At 40.9% G+C, this 27,312-nt stretch overlaps 1 protein-coding gene across 1 annotated transcript in view; it reads left to right on the plus strand.

Moving 5' to 3' along the window:
- LOC114665647 (alpha-actinin-2) overlaps positions 1–27,050 on the plus strand; it is a 143,847-nt gene extending 116,797 nt beyond the window's left edge. The window contains exons 17-21 of the mRNA XM_028820256.2: positions 2,013–2,192; positions 5,472–5,618; positions 15,237–15,302; positions 20,492–20,650; positions 25,895–27,050. Of these exons, the coding sequence (XP_028676089.2) occupies positions 2,013–2,192; positions 5,472–5,618; positions 15,237–15,302; positions 20,492–20,650; positions 25,895–26,053 (711 nt within the window). The 3' untranslated portion in view covers positions 26,054–27,050. The remainder of the gene's footprint in view (positions 1–2,012; positions 2,193–5,471; positions 5,619–15,236; positions 15,303–20,491; positions 20,651–25,894) is intronic.
- The last annotated feature ends 262 nt before the right edge of the window (positions 27,051–27,312 follow it).

Consider the following 27,312-nt stretch of genomic DNA (forward strand, 5'->3'; position numbering starts at 1 on the left):
CTGATTGACTAACTATCTCTCACACCTTGACCACCTAACAGCTAATGTGTGGAAGCGTACTGATGCAAAAAATGGCTGCCATCGCATCATTCAGGTGGATGCTACACATTAATGGAGGCTGAAGTGGCTACACACTCACTACCGTATATACTCGTGTATAAGTCGAAAAATCGATCATAAAATTAGACCCCGACTTATACACCCAATCAAAAATATGACCCTTAAATTTTTTTTTACATCTTCTTGCTTTCTCCAGTCTCGCATCAGTTTCTCAGATGCATCGAATTTTGTTGCAGCAGTGCAGTTACCAATTTTTTTCGCTACTTCAACGATGTTAAATTTAAAACCAGCTTCATATTTTCTGATCGAACGCTCCATCGTAGATAAGGGATACTCTTACGATAAAGGTGTATGAGGGTGTGAGATACAAAAAACACAAATCAGTACGAATGTCACTTCAGAATAGTGCGAGTATTACTGTGTGGTCACGTAGGCACAATACATAGAAATAAAAAAGGCCGTGTGCTCCGTGGTTACTCTCTCAGGTGGCCGTTAGCATATCATAATCGCTTGGACCAATAGCGTGACTTTTCCACATTTAACTTACACGACCAACATTATAAAATAACGGAAATTATACGGTAAAGCAGACCCCCGTGACCCTGTAGTTAGGATGTAGCGGGTTGGATAATGGATGGGTGGGTGGATAATACGGTAAAATCAAACACGCGGGAAAACTTAAATGTGAGTATATCCATTATCCAACCCGCTATATCCTAACTACAGGGTCACAGAGGTCTGCTGGAGCCAATCCCAGCCAACACAGGGTGCAAGGCAGGAAACGAACCCCGGGCAGGGTGCCAGCCTACCGCAGGGCACACACACACTAGGGACAATTTAGAATCGCCAATCCACCTAACCTGCATGTCTTTGGACTGTGGGAGGACACCCACGCAGACACAGGGAGAACATGCAAACTCCACGCAGGGAGGACCCGGGAAGTGAACCCGGGTCTCCTAACTGCGAGGCAGCAGCGCTACCCACTGCGCCACCGTGCCGCAACGCGAGTATATAGGGTATGTAAACATTATTATTATTATTATTCCAGGTTATTGTCCAAAGCTGTGCACAATACCCCAGAAGCAGAATTACTAGTGCAGTCCGTGCATAAATTTCTTCAATATTAATACTGATTAGTCAGCTTTTAAAATCTAGTATTTTAATAGCCCTTTTAATGCTAATGCAGCTCACCTGGCCTTGACATAAGCTCTTTAATCCTTTATTGAGTTTGTTTCTGGTAGTTCAAGATCTCCCATCTTTTTATTTTTATTTTTTGCATTTCTACAGATGGCACCTTGACAAATGAAATGATGTACTCGTTGTCACATGCTAAATCAGTGGTGGCACCGAACTAGTAGCTGTCTACTATACAGCTTAGCAACCATGCCACCGGACTGTAAATTAAGTATTTAAATATGTTCTATTTTATAATAGCATTTTTCATCTCAGGGCAGTTTTCACTTGAGTCCAGTTGTTTCCATACTTTTACAACAGCAGCAGAGGCAGGTAAACTGGTGTAGTCCAACATCCTAACCATTACAGTACCTGATCACATTTCATTCAACCATCCATCCATTATTCAACCTGCTATATCCTAACTACAGGGTCACGGGGGTCTGCTGGAGTTAATCCCAGCCAACACGGGGCACAAGGCAGGAAACAAACCCCTGGGCAGGGCGCCAGCCCACCACAGGACACACACACACACACACCAAGCACACACTATGGACAATTTAGGATCGCCGATGCACCTGACCTGCATGTCTTTGGACTGTGGGAGGAAACCCACGCAGACACGGGGAGAACATGCAAACTCCAAGCAATCAAATAAAATGAAATCTATTTAAAACACAAATCATTGCGCTGCTCAGCATATACAAAACAAAAAAAGCCTTCAGCTTGCTGTTAATTAAAACTAATCCTGAAATTTTTGTCTCCTTTAAATGTTTTAGGAAATTGCTCATAGCTCCATAGAAATGAGCGGAACTTTAGAAGATCAGATGACCCAGTTAAAGCAGTATGAACATGTCATTGTCAACTACAAACCCAACATAGACAAGCTGGAAGGAGACCACCAGTTGATACAGGAGTCGCTTATCTTTGACAATAAGCACACCAACTACACAATGGAGGTAAGGGTGATCTTTCATTTGTCCTCATGATAAATATTAATAAGGTGCAGTCCTTTTGTATTACTCATTTTTTGAAGTGCAACTTCTTCCGTCCATTTTTGAACCTGATTATCCTAATTCGGACGCAGATTCTTTCAACAATCACTTAAGGAGTCAATAGTGGAAATCTCTTGATTATACGTACAAGAGAAAGCGTTCTGAAGATTTAATTCCCTCTAGTCATTACAGTGCATCTGGAAAGTATTCACAGCACATCACTTTTTCCACATTTTGTTATATTACAGCCTTATTCCAAAATGGATTAAATTCATTTTTTTCCTCAGAATTCTACACACAACACCCCATAATGACAACGTGAGAAAAGTTTACTTGAGGTTTTTGCAAATTTATTAAAAATAAAAAAATTGAGAAAGCACATGTACATAAGTATTCACAGCCTTTGCCGTGAAGCTCAAAATTGAGCTCAGGTGCCTCCTGTTTCCCCTGATCATCCTTGAGATGTTTCTGCAGCTTCATTGGAGTCCACCTGTGGTAAATTCAGTTGACTGGACATGATTTGGAAAGGCACACACCTGTCTATAGAAGGTCCCACAGTTGACAGTTCATGTCAGAGCACAAACCAAGCATGAAGTCAAAGGAATTGTCTGTAGACCTCTGAGACAGGATTGTCTCAAAGCACAAATCTGGGGAAGGTTAGAGAAAAATTTCTGCTGCTTTGAAGGTCCCAATGAGCACAGTGGCCTCCATCATCCGTAAGTGGAAGAAGTTCGAAACCACCAGGACTCTTCCTAGAGCTGGCCGGCCATCTAAACTGAGTGATTGGAGGAGAAGGGCCTTAGTCAGGGAGGTGACCAAGAACCCGATGGTCACTCTGTCAGAGCTCCAGAGGTCCTCTGTGGAGAGAGGAGAACCTTCCAGAAGGACAACCATCTCTGCAGCAATCCACCAATCAGGCCTGTATGGTAGAGTGGCCAGACGGAAGCCACTCCTTATTAAAAGGCACATGGCAGCCCGCCTGGAGTTTGCCAAAAGGCACCTGAAGGACTCTCAGACAATGAGAAAGAAAATTCTCTGGTCTGATGAGACAAAGATTTAACTCTTTGGTGTGAATGCCAGGCGTCACGTTTGGAGAAAACCAGGCACCGCTCATCACCAGGCCAATACTATCCCTACAGTGAAGCATGGTGGTGGCAGCATCATGCTGTGGGGATGTTTTTCAGCGTCAGGGACTGGGAGACTAGTCAGGATAAAGGGAAAGATGACTGCAGCAATGTACAGAGACATCCTGGATGAAAACCTGCTCCAGAGCGCTCTTGACCTCAGACTGGGGCGACGGTTCATCTTTCAACAGGACAACGACCCTAAGCACACAGCCAAGATATCAAAGGAGTGGCTTCAGGACAACTCTGTGAATGTCCTTGAGTGGCCCAGCCAGAGCCCAGACTTGAATCTGATCGAACATCTCTGGAGAGATCTTAAAATGGCTGTGCACCGACGCTTCCCATCCAACCTGATGGAGCTTGAGAGGTGTTGCAAAGAGGAATGGGTCGAAACTGGCCAAGGATAGGTGTGCCAAGCTTGTGGCATCATATTCAACAAGACTTGAGGCTGTAATTGCTGCCAAAGGTGCATCGACAAAGTATTGAGCAAAGACTGTGAATACTTATGGACATGGGATTTCTCAGTTTTTTTATTTTTAATAAATTTGCAAAAACCTCAAGTAAACTTTTTTCACGTTGTCATTATGGGGTGTTGTGTGTAGAATTCTGAGGAAAAAAATGAATTTAATCCATTTTGGAATAAGGCTGTAACATAACAAAATGTGGAAAAAGTGATGCGCTGTGAATACTTTCCGGATGCACTGTATATTGTGTGATCATAGATGGTGACCAGGCCTAAGGTTTGATCCTTGAACTATGGAGCTGAGAGGCAGTACTACTAACCACTGGGCCACCTACTCCTTATGGAGTGCTTAGTGCTGCTCTCTCACACATCCAGTGTCCAGGGTTCAAGTTCCATGCCTGGTTATTGTTACTTGTGTGGAGATTGTGCTCTCGCTCTGCGTCTGTGGGTTACTGTACATTCTGCTTTTTGTCTAATTCTGCCAATCGGTGACCCTAAACTGGACTAAGCAGATTACAAAATGGACAGACGGTGTGTGTAAGTATTGTCTGCAGTGGACTGCTCTGTCATCCAAGGTTGATGTCTGCCTTCATTCTCATGCTGCTGGGATAGGCCTCCAACTACCTGTGACCCGAGACCATAAGAGAATGTGTGTGTGTGTGTGTGTTTGGGGGTAATGTGTATGCCTCATAGTTTACTGCTGTCCCATTCAGTCATTGTTACCTGACTTGCAGTCATGGACTCCCATACTTCACTCTTCCAACTTTAAGGTTAGGTAGTTGTTTCAGATGAGGAAGACAGATGTTTTGAGGGAAGGGATCAAGATGCCAGAAAGTGGCAGCAAGCTCCATTTTACTGAATTGTATGAATTTTACTGTGCTCTGTACAGAAGACAACAATAATCCTGTGAACATACAAATCTTGTGATTGGAATAAGCAAGGCCATAACATTGGATGGATGAATGGATATGTTACCCATATAAACTATTGTGGCAGAAGGCCAGGGCCCTTACCTGGCCGGGATGCCTTGATAGTGGAAGGACCAGGGGAGAGAGCTTATTCAGGAAATTATCTCCCCCGGAATGCCCCCTTTGGCTTGCAGCAGCGGAGCCACAGGTTTGGATCATGGAAGCCCAATCCTGCTGGGGTCCATGACCTGCCACCAGGGGGCGCCTGGATGTTTGCTGGCTCTGTTTGGCAGCACTTCCGCCACACTTGGAAGTGCTAATGGTAGAAGGTCCTCGGACAACTGGAGTGCTTCCGGGTGTCCTATAAAAGGAACCAGTCGCCACTACTCAGGGACCCAGAGTCGGGTGGAAGAGGACCAAGCTTGCCAGAGGAGGAGTGCAGGTGGAAGGATTGGGAAAATGAAAGAAAGAAAGGAATGTGACTGTGTTTATGTACTTTCCCCAGCATTGAATAAAAGGGTGTTGTGTGCTGCACTTGTGCCTCTACCTCTCTGTGTTGGGGTTAGGGCGGCTGTACACGCTCCTGGTGTCCACAAGTGGCGTAGTCGGCAGGATCCCCGGCCGTCTGCAAGGCTGGGACCTGCAAATTTATTCTTGTGTGGGGGTTAGGGTGGCTGTGTGCACCCCTGGTGTCCACACTATGTTAACGTGTTCTTTTGTCTTTTTTCTTTCAAATTGACTCCTGAAGCACATTCGAGTTGGATGGGAACTCCTGCTCACCACCATTGCCAGGACTATGAATGAAATTGAAACCCAGATTTTGACCAGAGATGCCAAGGGCATCAGCCAGGAGCAGATGAATGAATTCCGAGCTTCTTTCAACCACTTTGACAGGGTACAGTAATCCGGGGGCTGAGCCTTTAGACTGGTGACGTTGCTTGATTTAGTTACAGCAAATCGAAACCCTCAGCTTCTAACCTGGCAATTCTTTTTTTTTTCCTATTAATATTGTCTTTTCTCCCATATATTTTATTGTTTTAATATGAATTGTGGTTTAATATAAAAGTCATTTATATACTTCAGATAGTGTGCCAGTCATCAACACAGAATCATCTATAATGTTAAAGTACAAGTATGTTTCTACCAAATTCACTTTAATTGTATTGTATATTGTATCATCTAAGGATAGAATAACTGTATGAATGATATAATAACTGAAAGAATATGAATAATGAATAATATGATAGAATAACTGTATGAATGTTATAATAACAGAATAATATGAATATGAATAATATGATAGAATAACTATGAATGATATAATAACTGAAAGAATATGAATAATATGATAGAATAACTGTATGAATGATATAATAACTGAAAGAATAATATGAATAATATGATAGAACTGTATGCACGATTTAATAACTGAAAGAAAAATATGAATATGAATAAAATGATAGAATAACTGTATGCATGATTTAATAACTGAAAGAATAATATGAATAATGAATAATACGATAGAATAACTGTATGCATGATATAATAACTGAAAGAATATGAATAATAATAATATGAATATGAATAAAATGATAGAATAACTGTATGCATGATTTAATAACTGAAAGAATAATATGAATAATGAATAATATGATAGAATAACTGTATGCATGATATAATAACTGAAAGAATATGAATAATATGATAGAATAACTGTATGCATGATATAATAACTGAAAGAATATGAATAATGAATAATATGAATATGAATAAAATGATAGAATAACTATGCATGATTTAATAACTGAAAGAATAATATGAATAATGAATAATATGATAGAATAACTGTATGCATGATATAATAACTGAAAGAATATGAATAAAATGATAGAATAACTGTATGCATGATTTAATAACTGAAAGAATAATATGAATATGAATGATATGAATATGAATAAAATGATAGAATAATTGTATGAATGATATAACTACTGAAAGAATAATAATATGAATATGAGTAATATGATAGAATAACTGCATGAATAACCAGAGTAAATTTACAGCAGCTTGTTATGGCTGATCTGTGGAAAAAATACATCATCTCATGAGAGTTAGACTCTCTGCCCTAAAATGTATATTAAATATTAAAGTTTAGGATGTGTGCGGAGTTTTCATATTTGTATCCGTTTAACAATATTTTAGCCCAAGCACATATGTTGATGGAGGAGTTTGGTGGTAATGAAGACCATTGTGGTCCTCACAGCCAAAGGCTGCTCAGCCCCCCTTCAAGCAGCGATCAGCTATGAGGCGGGACGTACCACATGAACAGAAAACAATCACTGGAAGGCTGTTCATTGTAATGACTGATCATTTTTTTTTCATTTTTATGTTTTCCCTTCTTAATTATTTTAGAAGCTGCGAAAGGAAAGAGGGGTAATGGAAATTTGATATGCCCTGAGATGATAGGCTTTAGAAATGTGAGAAGTGTAGATAAGTGGTGTTGTAGCCGCTGTGCTGATGTGTAGACACCACCTAGAGAACAGAGCTCTTTGCACCAGCTACTCTAACTATTAGGACTGTAAAATGTTACTTGTGCCCCACCTCCTCAAAGAAACAAGATGTCTGACATTGTTTCATCGTCTGGTTTATAAGTACCTTTTTAGTCAGTAAGCTTATGGTCATGTCAGTCCACACCTTTGCACAACTGTAGTGTCATTTCTTCCATACATCTGGAACGCCACTACACTAATTGAGGAGTAAGTGGGGGATTGAACTAGAGGGCCAAAGCGAACAGACTATTCACTAAATGGAATATACATTCGCATTGTGGCCAGCAGGTGGCACCCTAACTTGACACAATGGCACAGACTCGAGCTCCAGTGTTATTTCCAAGTTAAATTCCATGAATATCTTATACAAAAGGTTTCAAAGAACACCAATTAAAGTCTCCCCAATCCTTCCATCTCTTCTCCACTCCTCCAGGCAAGTTTCGTCCACCTCCACCCATCTCTGGCTCCAGCTGCTCCTTTTATGTAAAACCCCGGGGTAGTTCCGATATCCCGAGATTTTGGCTTGGGACTACTTCTGGGTAAGGCTGAAACCCCAGAAAGTAGGGCTCACTAATCCCCTCGATGCCCCCTGCAGGTACCCATGGGGTGATCCAAAGAACTATAGTTCCCCATCATGCCCTGTGGGTATCTGCAGAGGTACCGTAAACCAAGGCGGATACCACCTAGCGTGTTGGGGGAGACAATAACCTGAATAAAATGTCTTCCCCTGTCCTTCATACTGGCGTCTCGGCTGGGTAAGGTTCCTAGTTCACCTCTGGCTGGGATGCCACTTCCCGCGTGACATTCTTCACAACATCTGTTCTACATAATGATTGTTGTCCCAAAACGCTCTTGCAGGTTATTCAGTAAGGTGGTGCTGGTGGTGCCTGAACCTACAGTCTTGTGACTTACAGTCCAATGCCTGAGCCAATGTCCACACTACTATATTTTCTTTTAAAAACTGTGTTTCTACTTTGTAAAGTCAGGACACAAACACCGTCAAAAGTTTGGGGGGATCCCCCATATACAGTACTGTAGCGCAAGCAAAGGACATGAAGTCCTCACAAACAGAGTTCAAATTGGAACTGATTAAAAAGGAAATGAAGGCAGTATATACAGTGGGTTTACAGGAAGTGATGTCATGGGTGAAGGGCATTCTGGATCCGGAAGTGACATCGTGAAGAGGTGGGATCTTGGGGGTTTGGAACCGGAAGTGACGTTACTGTGTGGATTCTTCAGTTGTTCTGCCAGACGAGAGGAAAAAGAGTGAGAGGGCAGCGCCAGCTGCTGGTTCGGCGGGTAACTGCATCTATTTGAGCCCTTAAACCGTCTCCCAAACGCACAAGTCTGACAACATGAAAATGATCTGTCTGTTTACAGATAGACTATAAAACTCACTAAACGTAAGTGGCATAATCTATTCTCTCATGTTGCCTTGAGAGCTGTTGCTGTGCCCTCCATGCTGTGCGAGAACAAAGTCGTTTGTACTGTTGTGTTGTGTTTCCAAGGTGGCCATGACAGGTTGGCCATCGGGCTCTGTGAAGAGCATCGCTTGTGTTCTCTTAGGTGTGTGGTATTTACCCCATTTTTTTTTTTTGACACCCGTTGCATGCCCAACTTGGAAGGGGGTTTCTCTCTTGAATTGCCCTTATCAGGATTTCTTGCATTTTTCTTTCCTTTGAGGTTTTTTTGGGAGATTTGTTTTTATTCGCCTCTTCTTAGGGAGTCAAGGCTTAGGGGTCTGTCAAAAAAAAACAGGGCCTGCTAAAGCCCATTGAGGCCTTCCTTGTGTGATTTTTGGCCTATACAGGCAGTCGTCGTTGTTGTTGCCCACACTCGCATTTTTACAATACAATACAGTTTATTTTTGTATAGCCCAAATTCACACAGGGAGTGCCACAATGGGCTTTAACAGGCCCTGCCTCTTGACAGCCCCCCAGCCCTGACTCTCTAAGAAGACGAGGAAAAACTCCCAAAAAAAAACCCTTGTAGGGAAAAAATGGAAGAAACCTTGGGAAAGGCAGTCTAGAGAGACCCCTGTCCAGGTAGCTTGGGCGTGCAGTGGGTGTCAAAAGAAGGGGGTCAATACAATACAATACAATACACAGAACAAATCCTCAATACAGCATAAAAATAAAAATTGTACAAGTACGGAGCAGAATTTAACAGTAGATGATATCACATAATAAGATCTGGATTTGTTCAGAGTCCTGGAGACCTCAGCCATCAAGCTGCCTCCCCCATTTGGTCAGCCAATCCGATGAAAGGACCCCTCTACCCCACGATTCCTGTGATCCTCCATCAGGGATGACTTTACCTTAGGCAGGCAAAACAAGTTGGCAGGTGGGCCGTGGCACCAAGTGCCACATTTGAATACAAACGTTTTACATTGTTTTTGTATTTCTGCCCACACTAAATAAAATTAAAAGCGTAAGGTGCACTCATTTGCCTACACTGGACAGGAAATCTTTGAAGGGATGGTAATGCCACCGGCCACTGGATTTATTACAAAACTGTAGCCACCGGTGAGTTATTTACCTTTTGTGCATGTTTGCAGTATTCCAACTTAACATAATGCAATTTAGACGCATATAGCGAAGCAACACGACAGGTGTCATGGACAACTCCTCTGCGTCTGCTTTGTTAGAATGTGCTCTTCCTCCATGAAGGGTGACCAGTCAGAGAATGAGATGTTGTAATAAGCAGGATCCAATCGCTGAAGGTCCATGTCATGGGTGTCGAACTCCAGGCCTGGAGGACCGCAGTGGCTGCAGGTTTTCATTCTAACCGTCTTCTTCATTAGTGTCCAGTTTTTGCTGCTAATTAACTTCTTTTGCTTTAGTTTTAATTAACTTGACTCCGGCCCCTTATTTATCTCTGTTTTTTAATTAGCAGCCAAACAATAACGAGACACAAAACAAGCCGCCACAGGACCAGCTCACCTGTACCCGTCACACAATATCTGAAAATAAAGAAAAGTGAAGGTCTCAGTAAGGCTGATCTCTCAGGTCACCAAAACTTTTTGATGAACAGAAATTCAACAGTTTTGGAAATGTCGGCTGTGGCAGAATGAGAGAAGCAACAGGCCACGGAATTAAATAACGGGCTTAACAGCAAGAATCGGCTTCTCGTTAATAGATTGGTTGGAGTTTGAAATCCCAGTTTAGCTGCTCATCTGTCGGCTCGTTTCACATCTCATTTCTGTTTGGCTGCCATTTCATGAAGAAACAAATCAATTCAGAGGCCTGAATCCTTAAAAACAGGGCAAATAAAATGAGGGAAAAGGAGATAATTAGGAGTGAAAACTGATTAGGAAAAGGGTCAGAATGAAAACCTGCAGCCACTGCGGCCCTCCAGGCCTGGAGTTTGACACCCCTGGTCTATGTCATAATTAGATAAAACCGAGTACAATTACAGTCTGTGTTTTCACAGCTCATTACCACGTAGTAATGCTGAGCTGGCGATTTCTGAAGTGAAAGGCTGTGAAGAGCATTTTCAAAATTTGCCATTTTTGGGGTTTAAAAACACCGGGATAGTGCGGACGAAAGGCAAAAACCGAGACGAACGTATGTGATTTTAAATGAAAAGGTAGTAGTGTGGACATTGAAATTATTTTCTAGAGCATATAGCCCAAAATGAACCATTTAAACAAACGTCATTTTATATAACACCTCTTCATAATAAGTGCTGCCCCAGCATGCATCCTAGTGACCCGGTGACAGGGGCTGAACCGTCACTTTCTTGGTTTACAGTCCAGTACCTTACTTACTAGGGAGCAACTTCACTTTATGTAGCACCTTGCCATAATGAACATGGTGCCATTTTGTGTCTTACAGTCCTCCACTGTAGCCACTTCACCATATAGGCCCAAATATATTTTATATAGTGCCTTATCATAGTGAACATTCTCTCAAGTATAATGCAGTTGTTTCCAAATGTCCACAATATTTTATAAAGTGAGTCAGTGGTGGGGCCTGAAGTGACATCTTCATGGTTTTTAGTTGAGTGGCATAGGCCAGCACTGCCTGCACACACTGGTAATCCTAAATCGTCACTCACGTCTCTACCCACTCATTTCATTTACGCTATTGATCAGTAGTTTTAGAACACCTCAGATTTCCAGTTTTTCTTCAGATTTAATCAGTTGAAATGCAATGAATGACCTAAGAAATGGTAAGCAGTAAACTGCCAGAGTTTTAAATGTAAAGTTTAGGTTAGCAAAAACTGAAAAAAAAGGAAATTTCAGAATATTACAACTGGGCCTTCATCAGGGAACCACTAATAGGTTTGGAACATAGAGATGGTCTGCAGCAATTAAGGCAAATCTAAGTCGAAACAAACAATTTGTACTGGTGTCCCAACTTCTGTTGATTACTTCAAACCCTCAACTTCAAACCCTCAGCGTGTCTTAAAGCACTACACATTCTAAAGTCCTACTTGGACACAATTCCAGTGATAATGACAAGGAAACGACCATGAACAAATGAAATGAGAACAGAGCATTATCACCCTTAGAAGTGTAGGCCTTCCATTTAGAGAGATTGCATAAAAAAATCAAAAGTGTCAGGGAGTCAGTCCAGTGGTGTCCTACACAATCCAAAGGCAACTGGAAGAAACTTGGATAGGAGGAGATCTGGCACCAGCCAATCAGAAGATGAGTTTCTGAGGGTCATCGGCTTGCCTGATCACAGGTGCCTCACAGCACAACAGCTTAACAGTGCAGGTCGACAAACGCAAGTCTCAGTTTCTATTGTGGAGAGGAGACTTTGTGCTGCAGGTTTGACAGAGCGAGTGGCAAGAAGAAAGACATTCCTTAAAGGACAAAATGGGGCCTTGAAATACTGGCTGGGGACTACTGTCTCATGGACCGATGAATCCAAATCTTTGGTTCATCACTCAGGGTGTTTGTACGCCGTTGAGTTGGTGACAGGATGGTTCCTCAGTGTGAGACACAATACAATACAGTTTATTTGTGTATAGCCCAAAATCACACAAGAAGTGCTGCAATGGGCTTTAACAGGCCCTGCCTCTTGACAGCCCCCCAGCTTTGACTCTCTAAGAAGACGAGGAAAAACTCCCAAAATAAACTTTTGTAGGTAAAAAAATGGAAGAAACCTCAGGAAAGGCAGTTCAAAGAGAGACCCCTTTCCAGGTAGATTGGGCGTGCAGTGGGTGTCAAACAGAAGGGGGTCAATACAATACAATACACAGAACAAATCCTCAATACGGTATAAAAATAAAAATTTTAGAAGTACGGAGCAGAATTTAACAGTAGATGATATCCAATAATATGATTTGGATTTGTTTAGAGTCCTGGAGACTTCAGCCATCAAGGTGCCTCCCCGATTTAGCCATTCCACAGCTGAAATAGCGCTAATCCGATGAAAGGACCCCTCTTTCCCACGATTCCTGCGATCTTCCATCAGGGATGACTTTACCTTAGGCATCTTGGCAGGTGGGCCGTGGCACCAGGTGCCACATTTGAGTACCGAGAAGAGAAATAGAATAGGTGAGGGTTAGTATCCAATTATAACGATCATGTTACTTATATTTTAGTGCTAATGACTAACAACAGAGATGCAGTCTGTACAGTTAATCAGCAGCTCTAGTCAGGGTGTGCTAAACAAGTAGTGAGATTTGAAAGCTGAGACTGAAGGGGCATCTCTTATAGTAGCAGGCAGACCATTCCATAGTTTAGGAGCCCTGTAACTAAAAGCTCAACCTCCCATTGTTATTTTATTAATCCTTGGAATCCTAAGCAGACCGCCATCTTGAGATCTTAATGTGCGCTCTGGTTTGTAAGTCATGATAAGTTCATACAAGTAAGCCGGACCTTGGCCATTTAATGCTTTATATGTTAAAAAGAGGATTTTGAATTCTACCCTATACTTAACCGGGAGCCAGTGTAAGGAACTGGGGTTATGTGTTCGTATTTTCTTGTTCTTGTAATAATTGTTGCAGCCGCATTTTGGATTAACTGGAGGCTGTATAAAGAACAGTTTGAACATCCAGTGAACACCGCATTGCAGTAGTCAATCCTACTAGAAATAAATGCATGAATTAATTTCTCAGAATCCTGTTTATTTAGAAAGCACCGTAATTTCCCAACATTTTTAAGATGGAAGAGACAAGATTTGGACAACTTTGTAATATGCGTTTTAAATGACACGCTAGAGTCAAAGATAACTCCTAGATTGCGGGCCGATTTAGTAAAATTAATGGGGATTCCAACTGAGTTAAATGATGACAAAATATTGTTGTGATCAGCGTCATTCCCTCCAACAATTAACATCTCTGTTTTATCGGTCTTTAAAGACAAGTAGTTCTCATCCATCCAGTCCTTTAATTCGCTAACACAACTAATTAAAGACAACATCGGAGAAACTTCATTTGATCTAAAAGAAAGGCATAACTGGGTGTGATCTGCATACGAGTGAAAATGAACATGATGTTTCCTAATGAGAGATCCCATGTGAAGTGAAAACAGTAAAGGTCCCAGTACTGAGCCCTGCGGGACACCATATTGAACTTCTGTGTATAATGATGGAGTCCTGTCAGCACATTTCTGTACGTATTGGAATCGATTTGATAAAACTGTCAAACATGAAGGACCAAGTGTGATGGTCTCGGGTTCTTTTGCTGGAGGCAGAATTGGTGACTGGCACAGAGTGACTGGCATTCGGAATCCAAATGGTTACCACAGTTTGGCTGTTATATCAGGCTACTTTGATGAATCTAAAATTTGAAGACAATTCTGTACATTTAAGGATTCCTTGACTTATTTTTATTCGCCATTATTTATTTGTTCTGTGCTTTGATTTCTTGAAACTTTAAGACATTAAACTGCGTGCATTTTCATAAAAACTGAAAAAAGTGAGGCATTTTAAAATTTTGGAGGCTGGAAATGTTTACTATTACTGTGCAAAGCACGTAAAGAGTTCAGTGGGCTTCAAGAACAAGGAAGGTGGCTCAAGAAGCACAAGGGGTCCCGATGTGGAAATGATGGGTGCTCCCCAAAAAATTCTTACTTGGACTGTCAGTGTGCATTTAGTGCTGCCAAGGAAGCAAAATCTGCCCTGTAAACCCACTGCCAAACAGTTCTAATATACAATGAGAAATATTGTTGCACTTACATGTTGTTTCTTTTCTTTTTTTTTAATTAACTCGTATTCTTATTTTGTTTTCATTCATGCTGCATGTTTGTGAATGATGTTATATTTCAAAACAGGATGAGTCAGGTAAACTTCGACCAGAAGAGTTCAAAGCCTGTCTCATCAGTCTTGGCCAAGTTGGAAATGACCAGCAGGTAGAGCTCAAGCTGGCACCTTATGTATGCAGTGAGCTTAAGTGCCACCCAATGCAAATGCCACATATGTGTATTAAGAAATGATTGGTCAGTTCTACTTCTACTGTGAGAAATATGCCCTCATTTCAAACCGGTTTTAACTTCAAGTGTACAGTAGAGTACACTCCGGGTCTGCCTGTGTACACCTAAGTAACGGGCATGACGGATGCCATTAGTGTTAATTAAGAGTTTGTCTCCATGGCTTTGTCATAACAAGTGAGAAACAAAGAAAATGGCCAGTTCCCAGTTTCAGCTAGACTTACTTACTGTATGTGGCATCTGCATTTTTGTACACCAATTCTGAGTCTTCCTCGCTAATTGTGTTTCTTTTCTTTATGTTACCTGTGTATGTTCTGTGGCTGCCTCTCTGTATGTCTCTGTCTGGCATCTTTCCCCTCCTTTCTCATTTCCTCACCCCGACCCGCCTGTCTTGGTTGTCTCTGGGCCAGCCACTGCCTCCTTCTTCTTCTTCTTCACCCTCTGGATCTTATGCTTTACCTGCTGTGACGGGGGAACTCTGCCACTCCTGGATTCCACCTCTCCTCCTACACTTCATGGCCTCCGTGGCTCTGCTCAAATGTGACTACAACCTCCCTATGTTCTCATCCTCCCCCTGCAGAAGAAGAAGGGAGGGATGGAGACAGATGATTTTAGGGCATGCCTTATCTCCATGGGCTATGACCTGGTATGGAAACAAAGCATGTGTGCATTATCTTTCCTATTTGGGTTTATGAATAAAGGCAAAGGAGAGGTTAGCACTGCTGTGCCAACTTTAGTTTAGATCTGGCACTGTGGAGCACCCATATCTGAGGATGTGCACTCAACTTCAAAATCAGCGTTCTGCTGTAAAACGTAGTGAGCGAAAGGTGTGATGGGCGCACATCCCATTGAGGGCTAGGATTGGGCAGAAAAAAAGATGAAGATGAGTGCACATACAGTTAGGTCCATAAATATTTGGACAGAGACAACTTTTTTCTAATTTTGGTTCTGTACATTAGCACAATGAATTTTAAATGAAACAACTCCGATGCAGTTGAAGTGCAGACTTTCAGCTTTAATTCAGTGGGGTGAACAAAACGATTGCATAAAAATGTGAGGCAACTAAAGCATTTGTTTTAACACAATCCCTTCATTTCAGGGGCTCAAAAGTAATCGGACAATTGACTCAAAGGCTATTTCATGGGCAGGTGTGGGCAAGTCCGTCGTTATGTCATTATCAATTAAGCAGATAAAAGGCCTGGAGTTGATTTGAGGTGTGGTGCTTGCATGTGGAAGATTTTGCTGTGAACAGACAACATGCGGTCAAAGGAGCTCTCCATGCAGGTGAAAGAAGACATCCTTAAGCTGCGAAAACAGAAAAAACCCATCTGAGAAATTACTACAATATTACGAGTGGCAAAATCTACAGTTTGGTCCATCCTGAGAAAGAAAGCAAGCACTGGTGAACTCTGCAACGCAAAAAGACCTGGACGACCACGGAAGACAACAGTGGTGGATGATTGCAGAATCATTTCCATGGTGAAGAGAAACCCCTTCACAACAGCCAACCAAGAGAACAACACTCTCCAGGGGGCAGGCGTATCGATATCCGAGTCTACCATAAAGAGAAGACTGCATGAAAGTAAATACAGAGAGTGCACTGCAAGGTGCAAGCCACTCATAAGCCTCAAGAATAGAAAGGCGAGATTGGACTTTGCTAAAGAACTTCTAAAAAAGCCAGCACAGTTCTGGAAAAACATTCTTTGGACAGATGAAACCAAGATCAACCTCTACCAGAATGATGGCAAGAAAAAAGTATGGAGAAGGCGTGGAACAGCTCATCATCCAAAGCATACGACATCATCTGTAAAACACGGTGGAGGGAGGCAGTGTGATGGCTTGGGCGTGCATGGCTGCCAGTGGCACTGGGACACTAGTGTTTATTGATGATGTGACACAGGACAGAAGCAGCCGAATGAATTCTGAGGTGTTCAGAGACATACTGTCTGCTCAAATCCAGCTAAATGCAGTCAAATTGATTCATGATACAGATGGACAATGACCCAAAACATACAGCCAAAGCAACCCAGGAGTTTATTAAAGCAAAGAAGTGGACAATTCTTGAATGGCCAAGTCAGTCACCTGATCTTAACCCAACTGAGCAGGCATTTCACTTGATGAAGACTAAACTTCAGACAGAAATGCCCACAAACAAACAGCAACTGAAAGCCGCTGCAGTAAAGGCCTGGCAGAGCATTAAAAAGGAGGAAACCCAGCATCTGGTGATGTCCAGGAGTTCAAGACTTCAGGCTGTCATTGCCAGCAAAGGGTTTTCAACCAAGTATTAGAAATGAACATTTTATTTCCAGTTATTTCATTTGTCCAATTACTTTTGAGCCCCTGAAATGAAGGGATTGTGTTCAAACAATGCTTTAGTTGCCTCACATTTTTATGCAATCGTTTTGTTCACCCCACTGAATTAAAGCTGAAAGTCTGTACTTCAACTGCATCGGAGTTGTTTCATTTCAAATTCATTGTGGTAATGTACAGAACCAAAATTAGAAAAAAGTGGTCTCTGTCCAAATATTTATGGACCTAACTGTAGATGGACATTTTCTAACATAGAAAAGTGACATTGCATTTCCTAACCTTGAGATATAAAAAATATTATCAAAGCAGGTACTCATGCTTTATTTTTGATACTGCCTACCTTTCAGGTATTCCTTTGCTTACCTACCTCAGTGGTGCATTTCTTGGTAATGCTTTGTGTGGCGAGCAGTCCGGACACAGACAGGCAGACACCGATGGTTCAAAACCACACACATGTTTATTGTACATATTTGAACTATTTACAAAGTACCACACACACAACCCAGCGCCCCGGTGTCAAGCGCCCTCCGTCCAGGCCTCTCTTCTCACCGCCTCCACTCCTCTCCTCTGAGCTCGGTCCTCTTCCACCCGACTCCAGCTGACGAATGGAGGGAGGCGGCCCCTTTTATGCCCACCCTGACGTGCTCCGGGTGCCTCCTGATGAACTTCCGCCACACCCAGAAGCACTCCGGGTGTCCCTGGTAATCCTTCGGAAGTGCTGACATCCAGGGCTTTTCAGGCATCTGGGCGCCCCCTGGGTTGAGCTTCCATGCTCTGTTCCCGTGGTCCCCATACCAACCAGGGCGGCTGCCCCCTTGTGGTCTGGAGGAGACGTCATCCCTCTTCCAGTCCTTCCAGGCGTCCCAGCTGGGTACCGCCCCCAGCCGCTCGCCACATTTGGTAATCAAAATATTGAGGGGATGATCGATGACCTGCTGCTCTTCATTGACTACACTGAAACCATCTCTCATTCACGCAGATTAACTCGATAACATCGGCAAATCAGACCGTATCTGATGGAGTTTGTCTCGTCAAGTCAGGCCTACTGCAACCCGCTAGTGCAGCGGTTCTCCAACTTCTTTAGAATTTCTTGTGTGGCAGTCCCTTTTATTAAAAATTAAGAAATCAATATTATTTCAAGAAAATTGGGGGCGCCAAATACTTTGCACAAGGGTGCCACATACCCACTGCGTGGCACTGCATAGGTACAGGCTGCTATGAATAAAACATTTTTTGACAAAATTATTTATTCAGAAAATATTACGTACATCTTAGTTATTAAATTTATCTTAAAATTTTAATGGGATGGATGCATCTGCTTTGTGTTAACCATTTGCATTGAGTGGGCAATTTCACCACTTAAAAACACAAAAAATGTAAAATATGTTGATTATCTGTATCCACCTTTAGCACTCTTATTTGTTTCTAAAATATACAAAAACTGTTTGCGAGTGTTTTGATTCTACGAAAGAATCGATCATTTTTGATTATGATAAAAATAATAAGGGCTGGTTTGTGCCGAGCGATAACGGTGGGAAAACAATGCAGTGGCAGCGAATAACGGAACAGCGGATTAGTGGTTGGGTCTAGGTGGCGGGGGTAACGACGGAGCTCAGTCACTTACTTCCCCTTGGATGGTAAAAGGTTAATAATTATAAAAATATTAATAGTATAAATATGCAATCATTTCTCACGGTCCCACCAAAACCGCTTGGGCCGCGGACCCCAGTTTGAGAACCGCTGGTCTAGTGCTACCAGGCCACCGCAGCTGCTCCAAAATGCAGCAGCACATCTTGCGGTCAACAAGCCAAGATGGAAGCGAGAGAAGGGTCTTACTGCAGCCTGCAGTGCCTATGACGTACTTCAGGTAATGCCCACAACGTCAGTCACAAAATGGCCCCCTTGAGTCAGATAGCCCTAACGTTAACCACAGCGTAACAGGGCCCTAATGTTAACCAGAGTCTGATGGGGTGGGCACTTCATGACTGATGTTGAAGGCGTTTCGTGAGGCTAGGGTGTTACGTGACTGACCTCACAGGGACTGCGGTCTGCAGTTACACACTTTTGGGGAGTGTGCCACTCTTCTTTTCAGGTCCCTGTAGCAGCATGTGTTAAGTTTAGGTCAGGACGCTTGTCTTTAGAGCATCTACAGTACATACATGGTGGCACACATGAGCGCCTGTTCTCCTTCTCACCCACCCAGGTCTGGTGATGCCACCTCATAAAAATGCATGTATTTTGTGTTGTTTGAGTTTTTAGACATATAGACTCATATTCCGATGCCTGTTTTGCATTTGGAATTGAATTCAAAATGTTTTCTTTTTTTACCATCTTGATTTATATTTTTTTTTACACGCTGCTGTGCTTGTGACATAACAGGAAGTTGCGTACCAATATGGCGGTGTTTGCACTGGCAAGTTCTCTCTTATTGGATGCATAGGCTTCTTCTCTTTGGTTCTACTTGCTTTTATTTTCAAGGAGGCCTTAGTGGTAGGTTGTTGTGATTGGCTCCTTGAGTTCATTTTTCTAGCACCTCCTTGAAATGCTTTGGCCATATTATATGTCATTGATGAGGTTTTAATAGCCAAGGAGTTCATTTTTGACATTTACTTTGTGACCCAAGTCTTCTCTAGAAAGTGACTTATTTGTACTGTTATACCACAACCATTAACACAAAAATTCAGACCTTTGTTGAAGTCCCCTTGACGGCGACTGCAGCCTGGAGTCTTCTTGGTCTGACGTGACAAGCTTTGCACATCTGGATTTAGGGGGTGTCTGCTCTTCTTGTACACAGATCCTCTTAGGCTTTGTCAGGTTGGATGGAGAACATTGGTGGTCAGCTGTTTTCAGGTTTCTCCCGAGACGTTCAGTTGGGTTCTAATTTGGGCGCTGGCTGGGTCACTCAAGGACATTCCCAGAGTTGCCCATAAGCCACTCCTGTGTTGTTGTTGCTTTGTACGTAGGATCGTTGTCCTGTTGCAAGATGAATGTTCGGCCCAGCCTGAGGTCCACCGCATCCTGGAGCAGGTTTTCATTAGGACTGTCCGTTCAGCTTTCCCACAACCTTGTCCATCTTCCCAGTCTCTGCTGCTAAAAAACAAACCCACAGCACAACGCTGCCACCACCCTGCTTCACTCCAGACGTTATGCTAATCTTGGTTTCTTCAGACTGGAGAATCCTTTTCTCGCAGTCTGAGAGTCCTTTAGGTGCCTTTTTTACAGATAAAGAACAAAGTAAAACTACCGCAGTAAAGTTACAAGGCGTCATTAATGGTGAAAAGTCTGAACAGGCAGGGAGCCCACTGTGCTATGAACAGCCATCAGGTTCAGACAACTCCATTTACACCATCTGTATGATCAAGTTTTAAACAAGAAACAACGTTTGATTTACAAAGTGTTTTAAAGGAATGCACCACCTTATATATTAATGAATTTATTCAAAAGATAGATTTATATATGATCAGCTTACTTAAAAAAAACAAACATACAGTAAAAAAGCTTTTATATCCTCTCGTCTGCTGACAGGGTGAGGTGGAGTTTGCACGAATAATGACACTTGTGGACCCCAATGGATCAGGCATTGTGTCCTTCCAGTCCTTCATTGACTTCATGACCAGAGAAACGGCGGACACCGACACGGCTGAGCAGGTCATAGCTTCGTTCAGAATACTCGCTGGAGATAAGGTAAAGAAACGCACAAAATACGGACCGGGTCATTTCATCTATCTATCTATCTATCTATCTATCTATCTATCTATCTATCTATCTATCTATCTATCTATCTATCTATCTATCTATCTATCTATCTATCTATCTATCTATCTATCTATCTATCTATCTATCTATCTATCTATCTATCTATCTATCTATCTATCTATCTATCATGTAGTGCCTCATGTATCTATCTCCTTTATTCTGTGTATAACTCATCTTTCTGCCTATATAGTATACTTTTAATGGTGCACTGTACTTGACTTGAGTATTCCTAGTTTTCCTCCTCTTTCTTTCTCTGTACGTTTATCATTCGTTTGCTCAGAGGTTGATGCGTTTGCTCCTTCCTGAGCGGATCTTCTTTTCTCCACCCTAGCAGCCCGCTTCTTTCGTCAGCATCTTTTCGCATTAAAACAGATTAAGTCAGATTTTGTGTTGCACTTACTTAGAATGTTTTCCTTAATTTTTCACTTAAGCTGGCATTTAAGTGTTCAATCTGCCTGAAGAATCATTTCAGATATGAAGAGGTAGGGGAAGTGACGGTGAAGGTGGTAGGAATGAGAACGGCGCCTGTATGCATGTGCTGCACGGCCACCCTGCTGCTGAGAGTTGATTGTACAATAAAGTAAAATAAAAATAAAAAGAGGAATAACCTTGGAGGTCCATAATAACCCTGAAAGTGGATAGTAGATCTCACGTAGTATATGTGTATCAAATTACAGATCAATAGTTCAAACGGTTTGCGAGCTACGGGTGATTTAAAATCCTGGACAGACAAATGGACAGCCACGGTGCGTATTATATAAAGAGTCTTTTTAATATTTATTTCTCTCTTAAATAGAACCTATCAATTAATTATATAGTGCCATTCACATTTATATATCTCTCTCTCATCTACCTTATTTCAGTCATTTTTCTCCTTATTATATGTTATGAAATTAATTTTTTTTATCTGTTTATACAGTAAACCATATAAACCATCTATAATATTGTGCCTCCCTTGTTTACCTATCATTTTATCATACTGTATAGAAACCAATATATTATACTGTATAGTGGATTTATCTATATATATAAAAATGGAATGGGTGGGTCGTCGGGTGGGCCTTTTTTTCATTCCGTTGAAAGACACGCCCTACTCACTGGACAGTTAAAAACACCAATCAAACTAACGATGACATCAAGTATTACCCAATCAAAAGTAGGAAAGGAGGCATCTTCATAAAATGCGTGTGGGATGATTTGCATGAGACGCTGCTTTAAAAAAAAAATGATAAAAAAAATACGGGATAAATCCCGTCCAGTATTGATTCAAAACGGGACGCGCAATTTCATTCTCAAACGCGGCACGATTCCGTATTTTAAAGGACGGGTGGCAACCCTACAGTGCCAGGTAACCACCCATACAATCACATTGTGATTCAGACTACGAATGCAATGAATGTAATTACCCCGATCTACATACAAGGCGAAAGTGTTGCAACATTCAAAGATGATGGTTTGGGATAAGTACACCATACAACATAAAAGAGCTTATGAAGCCTTGAACCGAAAAAAGCAAGATCTCAGAGATCGTAAAAAAAAAAAATAGGAGCTAATGTCGTTTTACTCGCTGTAGATTTTAGTCAAACATTACCAGTTATTTCACGAGGGAGACCAGCACATCAACTCAACGCGTGTTTAAAATCCATGCTTCTCCCACGCTCGGTTATATGTCGCGTGTTCTCGGGTAGGTGCACCAAAAAATGTATACATTTAAGCATGTAATGGGCAAACAAAAAATGAGGTATACCCGAAGGCACTGCAGTAGTACTTAATGTAACTTTACTTCTTAAATGTTAATGTTTTACTGTTTAATAATTTATACGCTTCTTATATGTTGTTCAAATTCTTTTATCAAAATACCACTGACAGCGCAATGCACGATAACATCGAGTGAATACACCATACGCATCCGCCCACGGCTGCCCTGCTGTGCGCAGATAGGACTTGATTGTACAATAAAATAAAATAAAGATAAAAAGACTAAAACAATCATCACCCATAAAGCGGATAGTAGACGTGACGTACTATATGTGTACCACATTTCAAGCGTATAGGTGCAACGGTTTGCGAGCTACAGGTCATTTAAAATCCTGGACAGACACACAAATTGCCACGGTAGCAAATTACAGAAGAAGATTTTACTGTTTAATAATTTATATTTATATGAAATGTGCTTCTTATATATTACTTCATATTCTCATATGATAATGATGTTAATGTTTATATTGATTTCTGTGTTATTAAAACTGCATGTATGTGTGTATATGTATATATATATATATATATATATATATACTAGCAAAATACCCGCGCTTCGCAGCGGAGAAGTAGTGTGTTAAAGAGGTTATGAAAAAAAAAGGAAACATTTTAAAAATAACGTAACATGATTGTCAATGAAAGCCCGTTTCACTCAGTAAGTCTTATGTGTGTGTTTATGTATGTGTGTGTATATATATATGTACATGTGTATATGTAGATATGTATATATATGTATATGTATATAAATGTTTATGTGTGTGTGTATATTATATATATAATACGAGCTGTATATACCCGGCGTTGCCCGGGGCAGAAGTAACCTAATCGGTCAAACACTTACATATATACCAAAGTAAACCTAATTGGTCAAACAGTTACATAAATACAAAAGCAAACCTAATCGATCAAACAGCTTCATATATACAGAAGCGAACCTAATTGGTCAAACAGTTATGCATGTGCAGAATGATTTTACAAACATTATGCGTGTTAACAATCATTAAAAAGAAAAGATTGAGGAACTGTTCTTCTATATGTGATGAAGCCACTAATAAGACAGATTTTTTTCAGGACCCAGCTGTTTCATAACTAAACTACTGCCACCCCAAAGTAATGCCTAATAGTGGTTTTTGGGGTAGCTGTGGAATAAAAAGGGTGTTTTTTAGTCAGTAAGAATCTGACAGTACCCTTTAGTACGGGCTGAAGGGTGCCTATGTAAGGTTTTACATCCTTGCCGTATGGAAAAAAAAACATACTAAACTTTTTTTTCATCATTACACATAATCTCTGTCAAATCGAAGTACGCATTCTCAATTTATTTTTATCTAATTTTTACTTTTTCACAAAGCCATCCCATGCCAATTTGTATGAATAAACTTTTGATAGAGAGTTAGCAAAAGTTTATTCATGCACATATTTTAATACGGATAATCTATCTCTAATCAAGGTTCTCATTTTCATTCTAATTTAAAATAATAATAGATACTCATTTTTTTCTTCTGTTTTAGAAAAACCAATCTATGCCACCTACGTCTTCGTCAAGTCAGCTTCATCCAGCTTCATCACATATAGAAGAAGAGTTCCTCAATCTTTTCTTTTTAATGATTGTTAACACGCATAATCTTTGTAAAATTATTCTGCACATGCATAACTGTTTGACCAATTAGGTTCGCTTCTGTATATATGAAGCTGTTTCATCGATTAGGTTTGCTTTTGTATTTATGTAACTGTTTGACCAATTAGGTTTGCTTATGTATATAGATTAGCTGTTTGTCCGATTAGGTTCGCTTCTGTATATATGAAGCTGTTTGTCCGATTAGGTTCGGTTTTTTTATATATGTAACTGTTTGACCGATTAAGTTTACTTTGGTATATATGTAAGTGTTTGACCGATTAGGTTACTTCTGCCCCGGGCAACACCGGGTATATACAGCTCGTTTATTATATACTTCCTTTACTTATCTGTCTATCTATTTATGTATCTATCATATAGTACCTTTCATATCTTTGTATCTATTACATTATGCATTTCATACTTATTTATCTATTTTATAGTGCCTTTCTTATCTGTATTCATCCACATTACTTCATATAAATCTTAATTTTTCTTTCTAGATAAAAACTGAAATGCACTATATAATACATATCTATCTATTATATGGTGTATTTCTTATCTATCCATCTTAATGTATATAAACCATCTGTTCTTCCTATCTGTTATATGGTGCATTTTATATATATTTGTCTATCTTTTATATATTTCTTTTTCTTCTATCTATCTATCTATCTATCTATCTATCTATCTATCTATCTATCTATCTATCTATCTATCTATCTATCCCTTTCCTATCATATAACTATGTACTGTATTATATAGTGCCTTTTCTATGATATATCTATTATATAGTGCCTTTCTTATCCATCCATCTTAATGTATATAAACCATCTTTTCTTCCTATCTATGATATAGTGCATTTTATATGTATTTATCTATCTTTTATATATTTCTTTTTTCTATCTATCTATCTGTGCCTTTCCTATCATATAACTATGTATTATATAGTGCCTTTCCTATCTATATATCTAATTATATAGTGCCTTTCTTATCTATCCATTTTAATGTATATAAACCATCTTTTCTTCCTATCTATGATATAGTGAATTTTATATGTATTTATCTATCTTTTAAATATTTCTTTTTTTATCTAACTATCTGTGTATCGATCTATGTAGTGCCTTTTGCATTTATCGTTATATAGGACCTTTAACATCTGTCTGTCTATTACATTTGGTATTTTTTTGGTATTTGGTACACTATATTATACAGTGCCTTTCATATTTATTCCTCTTTCTCTATTTATATAGTGCCTTTCATATTTATTTTGCCCTAAATTTAACACCTTTGCTTTAACTGAGGCAGACAGAGATTATGGCCTGGTGGTTACGGGTTTGGACAGTAAACCCGGAGGTTGTGGGTTCAAATCCCACCACTGCCACTGGATTGAGTTACTACTCCTGCCTGGGCTCCAGCTGGAAAAACAAAAGAGTTTAAAAGTGTCTGCCAGCTAAATAAAATGTAAATGGGTTGACTCCATCCATCTGTCAGTACCACCTTCTTACCAGTTTGGTGCCATTCAGATTATGTAGAGTTAAGAAGTGAATGTTAAGGAAGTCATTAATGAAACAGACAGGTTACCACTCTGGTCAGCTTGAGGGGGTCTCATGTAGATGGGTGGAGAATTGAGTGGATGCCTTTAGTTAAATGGCTGTAATGAGCGGTGCCCACAATGTCAGACGGGCCGTCTAGTAGCTCAGGCTTGAACATCAGACAGACAGCATGCATTGTACCGTATGAGGGGACTGTGAACGGCGGTCCTGCAGTGTTAATGAACGACTGTCCTGTTGTCTCCACAGCCTTACATCCTGGCAGAAGAGCTCCGCCGAGAGCTGCCTCTGGAGCAGGCCCAGTACTGCATCACCAGGATGCCCGCTTACACCGGCCCAGGAAAAGCGCCAGGGGCCTTGGATTACAGCTCTTTTTCAACAGCCCTGTATGGCGAGAGTGATCTGTAAATGTGATAGAGCTCCTCTAAGCTGACCCCTCATACTCTACTAGAGGTATTGCCAAGATCAAGACTGTTTGAGAGTTTGTTTCAGAAAGGGAATGACAAAAAAATAAAAAACAGTTTAATATAAAATTGTAATATGGGGAGTCAATATAGGAGTCGTGGCGTGTGATGCACTAGGAGCATATTTAGATGCAAAATATATTTAATTTCATTTATGCAAATCCCAAAAGCACCCCAAAGCTAGCTAGTTAGGTACAGCAGAGGTATTGACAGAAAATGCCAGAAAAATAGAAATCAAAGCCAAAAAAAAACAAACCAAAACGCTCGATAGCAGCAGCCAAAGAAAATGAAGCCCTGGCGTGATTAAGAAAAGCTGTAGAGAATGAAAAGGAGAACCCGTAAAAAGGCACAAGCTAATCTCACGCTCATCTCGGAGCGGCCCAGGAGAGAGTTAACGTAAAAGTCGTTAATTATAACAGAGGCTGAGCTCCACTGGCCTGGGATTGTTAACTTAAATGGCGCAAGACGTCTGAGTGCGGATCTTCAGTAGGCGAGAATCCCCTCATTTATTTAAGTTTAAGGCCGTCGAAGTCTCGTGTCCTTTCATAGCACTAAAAAGACACGGGTAACAAAGGACCTTCATTTTGTAGAAACGATCGGCTCCAACAGAACCAGAGTTTGTGCCGACAGCTCCCACTGAATTCTGGGAAGATGCCCCGATAGTTAGGGGTGCCGTTCCGGGATGAGCTGAGCTTTGCTTTATTTTAGATTAAGGAACTTTATAAGGCATTTTATCAAAATCGATACAGAAATCTTAACGTTTAAAAAGGTCAGCTTGGCGATTCAGCGGATGAGACGAGCGAAACACAACCGAGATACAGACGCGGCAATTTGAAATGGTGTGAAATGTTTAACTTCCTGTGTAATATAAGCAGCTCATTTTTATGGCTTCAGATGTTTGAATGACAAATAAATCCAATGATTGGTTAATCTTGTATTACGTTTCTGTTGTCGGTTTCCATTTACTGATTAACATTTCTGTGTTTAGCAGTAAAAGTGCAAATAAACCCAAGGATAAGAACGAAGATCCACCAGTGATGAAAATACTGGGTGGGCCTTCTGTGACGTTTTACTGTTTTGTGTGTAGATCCATTCACTTGGCTGTCATCGCATTCTGAGACGAGTTCTTTGCATATGAAATTGGGTCTTTGGGATCTGAAACGTGGGGACAAAATAGAAAAGTGTCATGAGCGACCTAGCACA

The sequence above is a fragment of the Erpetoichthys calabaricus genome, chromosome 15 (assembly GCF_900747795.2).
Source record: "Erpetoichthys calabaricus chromosome 15, fErpCal1.3, whole genome shotgun sequence".
In the NCBI taxonomy this organism is placed as follows: Eukaryota; Metazoa; Chordata; class Cladistia; order Polypteriformes; family Polypteridae; genus Erpetoichthys; species Erpetoichthys calabaricus.